General features: G+C 53.2%; 1 protein-coding gene across 1 annotated transcript; it reads left to right on the forward strand.

The window, feature by feature from the left end:
• Positions 1–124: 124 nt before the first annotated feature.
• On the forward strand, positions 125–3,878 carry LOC112549707 (platelet glycoprotein Ib alpha chain-like). Its single transcript, XM_025199823.1, has 2 exons — positions 125–173; positions 1,432–3,878. Exon 2 carries the CDS (start codon positions 1,435–1,437, stop codon positions 3,385–3,387), a length of 1,953 nt encoding a protein of 650 aa, XP_025055608.1. The 5' UTR covers positions 125–173; positions 1,432–1,434; the 3' UTR covers positions 3,388–3,878.
• The last annotated feature ends 2,393 nt before the right edge of the window (positions 3,879–6,271 follow it).

Below are 6,271 nucleotides of genomic sequence, written 5' to 3' on the forward strand. Positions count from 1 at the left end.
TAACAGGGTCTGGTTTGGAAGTCAGAGGAAACCACAGCTCCATCCCCAGCAGCTGCGGATGCCGATAGCAGAACTGGGCACAACTAGTCCTGGCACAGTCAGCACAGCAACTCACTCCACAGCTGAGAGCGCAGGTGGCAAAGCAGGGAGAGTGACCTCATCAGAGCCCACGGGTGAGTCCAGGGGGAAGAGTGAACCTATCAGAGGGGCAAGCACTGATGCACCTGTTTCTGGGTGGGGCAGCCACTTGTACAGAGGGCCTGCATGGCATGCTAGAGGGGGTGGGGGGCTCACTGTATCCCGCCCGCCCCCCCAATGCAGCACTGGAGGAGGTGCTCAGCAGCAGTGGCAGGCAAATCCAGGATGGGCGTCACTATGTGGGGCAGAACAGTTTCTCCTGGCTGGACTGAGCATCACCAGCAAAAGGGGAGAGGAGCAAAGCGTATTTGGGCAGATGGAGGTACAGGGGGGTTGTTCAAAAATGCTGAGAGTGACCTGGAAAGTGGGGACGAGGTGCTGCCAGGTCAAAGACTCCTTGTCATTGGCACCAAGGCAAATCAGGAGGGAGGTTTTGACCTAGTGGCACCATCATCTTGAGTTAGTGGAGGTGGCTCCCCAGTACAGTCAGCCTGGAGTTAGTTAACCTCTTCACTGCTCCTGGCAGGAGCAAGGGCAGGGGCACTAAGGACCCAGTCATTTTTGGAGCCAGTGTGTGCTCAGGGGAGCTTGACATTGCTGTGACACTCAGCCTCTTGTGGGCTAAGATCAAGTGTAGTGCACTGGTCTGAAACCCAAGCTGAAATGCATTTAAAATATATCACTGTGTAGTAGAGGAGGCACCCTTGTCCAAATGTAGACAGGACTCCCTACAAGAGCCTCATAGTTAGCTTTCCACTGGCCAGCTTCCAGTGGGAGGATCTTGGCTACATGCCAACTTTATGGAAATGGGAGACTCCTCCCTAGCTTGCTTCTGAGGCCATATGGCTGAGGGCAAGGGAAACTCGGGGTCATCCAAACCCCAAGCCTCTGGGCTTGGGCCTGCATGTAGGATGCCCGCCAAAGGATTTGGAAGTATCTAAACCCCTGACTGAAAAGTCCGAGGTGGAGGATACTTGCTGGTAGTAGGGCCATGTATGGTTTTTGAATGATTCAAAAGATTTGGAACTGATCTGGCTCATTTGACCTGGAACATGAAAAATTTTCATATATGTATGCATGTGTGTGTGTGTGCGTAAAAAAGAAAAAAAGTGTAGTTGGGGCAGTGCGAGATCCAGGGCCATCCTGGCCATGGTAGAGATGTGAGAGAAAAAGACCTGCTGGGCTGAGCTTCAGAAAAGGCCCGTTGGATCCTGCCGCAGTCCACAATGGGTTCAGGCAGACCGTATCTGTGTGTGTGCTCCTTCCCTGAGTGTGCTGTTTCTCTCTTCCCAGCCCATGCTGCCCCCTGCCCTTGCCCGTCTGGCCCTCCTGGCCCTGGTCTCTGTGGCCAGTGCTGTGGACCCAGGGGAGGTGTGTCAGATCGAGATGAACCAGATCAAAGACCATCTCCAGGCCAACTGCACTTGGCTGGGGCTCAGCACGGTGCCCTCCAACCTGTCCACAGACATCGGCATCCTTCTACTTGGTTCCAACCACCTAACATCTGTCTCCACCAGCTCCTTCCAGTACCTTCCTATGCTGGTTGGCCTGGACTTGTCACACAATGGCTTGAAATCATTCCACGCTGGGCCACCTTTGCCCCTGCTTCAGGAGCTCATTCTGTCTCACAATGCTCTGGGAGCCTTGCCCCTGCTGCAGGGCCTGCCTGCCCTTCTCCACCTGGGCCTGGCTCACAACAGCATCAAGGACCTTGCTCCCAAGGCCTTCCGATCCCTGGGGAAATTGGAGGAGTTGGAGCTGAAGGGGAACCAGCTGCAAAGGCTGCCCGAGGACACCTTTGCGGGTCTGGCTGTGCTGCGAGACCTGGACTTGTCCAACAATGCCCTGGAGGAGCTGCCACTGGGGCTGCTGACTAAGTTGGGGGCACTGGAGACCCTGAGGCTGTCGGGGAACCGTCTCCGTACTGTGCCCACTGGCTTCTTCCCTGAAGATCGGCTCTTCCCTTATATCTTCCTGGACAAGAACCCCTGGCACTGCGACTGCAGCCTGGCCTACCTACGGGACTGGATCACCGAGAACGAGCCCAGCATCTACTATCAGGAGGAAGGACTGGATAAGACAAAGGTGGAGAATGATGCAGAAAGTGTCAAATGCGACTCACCTGCCCACTACAAAGGGACCCCAGTCATCCACTTCACGCAAGTCTGCTCCAAGGAGGGGGACAAGGACACCTCTGTGCCTGAGCCAGAGCTAATGGACCTTCCCGTGTCCCCCATTAATGTCCCCTTTGCCACCATGGCCTCAACCAGTCCTCTGCCCCACACTAGGACCCCTGTACCCTCCACTAGTACTCCTGTGCCTTCCACTAGTACCACTGTTCCCCTTACTGGTACCCATGAAGCCCCTGCTAGTATGCCCATTTCCCTTACTAGTACCCCTGTACCCCCCACTACTACCACTGAGCACCATACTCTTGTGCCTCCCAGCAGTGCCCCCTCCATAACCATGGCTTCCACCTCCTCTTCACCCCCTGCCCCCAATACCCCAGGGACTTCCACTATTACTACTATTATCTCATCTCTCAGCTCCCATGTGCCTCCTCTCACCTTTAAACCCACCCCACCCAGCCCTCTCCCACATGTGCCCCATCACCAGCCATCCCCTCCTCCAAGGGCTCCCCCTGTTTGTTCATGTCTCACCTCCCCGGCCAAGCTGCCTAGCATGGGCCATCACCTGGGTGGAAAAGGCCGCTCATGGGGGCACTGGGTACTGGCTCACTGCTGCCTGCTCCACCTGGTGCTCTACCTTGCCTCTTTGGTGCTGCTGGTGCTGCCTACACTGGTTCTGCTCGGGTGGCTGGCCTGGTTATGTCTGGTCTGGAAACAGCCAACCCCAAGAGCCTCCCCATGGATGCAGAGAGTGCACTACCAGCTGCTTGGGCAGGAGAGGTGGGATGCATCCCCTGTGATGCATCTCAGGAGCCCCAGGAGTCCCCCCCACTTCTGCGTCACAAAGGAGCTGCAGATCCTTTATGATCACCCTGCCCCCACCTTCTGCACCACCAAGGAGCTGCAGGTCCGCCGTGGCCTCCTCACCCCCATCTTCTGCACTACCAAAGAGCTGCAAGTCCGCCACTACCACTCTGTCCCTGCCTTCCAGTGCATCACCAAGCAGCTGCTGAGTGGAGGACGGGTGGGTCCAGGGAGGTCCCCCTCTGCCTACAGCCTGGACAGAGGCGTGGAGGCCATTGGGGCTGTCAGGGTGAAATATGCCACCAGCACTCTCTAAGCAAGGGCAGAATGCCTGAGGTCTTTTGGGTCAAGGAAGGGAGCTTTGCTAGCCAGGATGTATGGTTCTGCTCCCAGCTCTGGTGCTGTGACCTGCTCTGCTCTCCCCTCCCTTCCCTTGCCTGCAGTATCACTGCAGTATCACAGTGGTTAGACATCTCCCCTGATAAGCTTCTTTACTGGATGTAATACCCAGGAATCTAGACTGCCAGACACCCATCCATCAACTTGATGGGCAACTCTATCCCTTCTTTTGTCTCCTTGCAATGGCCTGAAGTGACTAGCTAATGTGGTAAGTTTCTACTTAACACCAGACAGTTTGGGGGAGTGGCTTTTGCCCTTCTTTCAGGACGGGAGTTGGGTGCAGAGCTGATGTTTCTCTTGTGACTCTGGCTGTTCTTTCCATTATATGTCAGTAGTGGACCTTGCTGTGAATTCTGTGTCAGGGAACTTCATCTGCTGGCCACAGAATAAAGTCTTGCTTTGATAGCATTTCAAATAAGCAACAGCTTTCTTCTGCTGAGGTCCCTGATGGTTCTGGTGTGGTAGAGTGAATAGAGTCGCTATTTATTTCCTGCAGCTAGTGCCCCCAAGTGGGGCAAGGCCATGTATCATAGTCCCCACCACCCAAGAGCCACTCAAATACTATGCATGGTATTGGGACCTATCTAGAACAGTCAGCACCCTGTGGGCAGGATGTGTCCATACCTCCCAGAGGTGTAACAAGCAGAGTTGGCACCTAGGGCAAACTTTGTAGGAGAGTCCGGGGGGGGGGCTGTGGTTCTTAGAGTGGGCTGGGGAGAAGGCTCTTGGGCAGTGGGGACTGTGATACATTTTCCTCCTGAGTTTAAGTATCTGGCCACATCCTCTCCATACACCAACTCTGATATATGCAAGCACTGGGGGAGGGAGCCTCACTGCTGAACTACAAGGTGTGCTACCTTGCCCAGTTTCAGTCCCACTACCCCTTTCTCAGCATCCTTGAACGATACAGGCACTGGTTCTCGGAGAGGAGAATCTGGGACACAGTCCCAGACGTCTCACACCACTGACTGTGACACTAGCTGATCAGTTTTGGGGGCTGAGCAATTCCACCGCTCGCAAATCCCAGGCCTGAGCAGGATGAGCATGAAAGCAATCTGGATTTTTTTTTTTCAAATTCAGGATGAAAGTCTCATTTCAGGGTTTCCCTCACTGCAACCCAGGAGGTTTGGCCCTTTGGCTGAAACCGCCACAACTCTAACCCCATGAGCTCAGCTTTGAGTCTGTATGGAGGCCTGAACTCACATCCCCCACCCCAGCCCCAGCCCCTGAGTGTTTTAATGCAAAAATGCATGTTTCTCAGTGCAAATCAGTGAGCAGTAAATTGTCTCATTGCAAGCTGAAGGCTTAGATCTCACGGGTATGTTCTCTCATGTGATGGAAACACAGAACAAATAGCAAAGGTGTTGGGGGCTGATTCCAAAGGTGCAAGGCTTCTTCAAGTCCAGGTGTGGCTAAAAAAGGGGATGAACCTCCTTGACACTCTAGCCTGTGCAGCCCATACAGGGGAAGGAGATTTCTGGGTGGGATCCTTTCTGCTGGGGCAGATGCAATCAGTGTGTGGAGGAACATGACGGATAGGAAGCATTTACAGGGGAATTTTTTTCTGGTTTGAGTCACTACTGGATTCGGACTCTTCTCCAAGCTGAGGTGCTCCTCCCACACCATTCCCCATCTCATTGCCACATGTGTTAGATCCACAGCAGTATCACTGATTTGCTCTCATGCAAGGGCCAATGGGCAGAAACTTTCTGCAGGCGTATGGGTGGAATAGTGAGGAACTTAGTTGCTTTCCAAGAAGTGGACCCAGATTTGACTTCCAGTTGATGAAGCAAAAAGTAACTGCCCTTTAGAATCATAGAAGAGGAGGGCTGGAAGGGACTTCAGGATGTAGTCCAGCAGCCTAGGAACTGCCAGGGTTTAGGGCCTTTTGGGGTATTTGGGGGTACTTGCTGATGGGAGATTTGAGAACAATGGGTGTCTTGGAGGGGCAGGGCTCTGGGACACAGCGTGGGAGTGGTTTGTGGAGAGCTGGCATGGCAGAGTGATGAGTCCAGAAGGGCAGTCACAGAGTTGGGGGAACACTGTGGCTATGTCCCTTTTCCAGGGACTTCTCTCTTGCAGTGACCAGCTCCACAAGCTTCAGACAAGGTTGAAAGAAGCCCAAAAGCGTGAAGGTGGGATGATCTGCCCCCAGCAAGAGCTCCATCCTGGTCTTCAGTAGGCTTAGGCCCTGAGGCAGAAGGCTTAATACCTTTGGTGAGGACAAGAACTTGGGGTATGCTCCTTAATACAATCCTTCCTTGAATGTCACACGCTGTCCTGTAGCACAGAGGCCCGTAGGTAGCTCACAGGTAGCGTGACAAAGTGTTTCCCTAGATGAGTGATTCTCAACTAGGGTGTTATGAAATCTTTTAAGGGTACCACAGGGGGCAACATTAGCTCTATTAGGCGTGCAAACATCTACATGTGATTCACAAAATCAACCCAGAGATTGCAAATAGGAATCTACAAGGTCAAAACATTATTTCCTGTCTTTCCTGGTCTTTCTGAGTTCTTTGTAAGAAGACAATTTCTCTACCACTACCCTAGATCAAGAAAAGCGTTGTCTTCTTCTCCAAGGGCTCCCTCCAAAGGCTGCCCTGGATGCTCCTTGTGGTCTCTCTTCAGGGGCAGCTACCGGTGCCTTTTCTGTTAGTTTAGTGAAAGATCTCTGGCTGTCATGTGGGGTTTAATTCCCAGCTTTTGCCAACAAAAAGCTCCACAAAAAACAAACGTGAGAAAGAAGTTATCTTAGCTGTCCCCTCGCCCACTCCAAGGCAAGTTATTCAGCAATCAGAGGT

Source organism: Alligator sinensis, unplaced genomic scaffold (genome assembly GCF_000455745.1).
Source record: "Alligator sinensis unplaced genomic scaffold, ASM45574v1 scaffold1097_1, whole genome shotgun sequence".
Classification (NCBI taxonomy): Eukaryota; Metazoa; Chordata; order Crocodylia; family Alligatoridae; genus Alligator; species Alligator sinensis.

Excerpts from the sequence above, each read along its gene's own strand:
- LOC112549707 (XM_025199823.1), top strand. The coding sequence starts at position 1,435 with ATGCTGCCCCCTGCCCTTGCCCGTCTGGCCCTCCTGGCCCTGGTCTCT.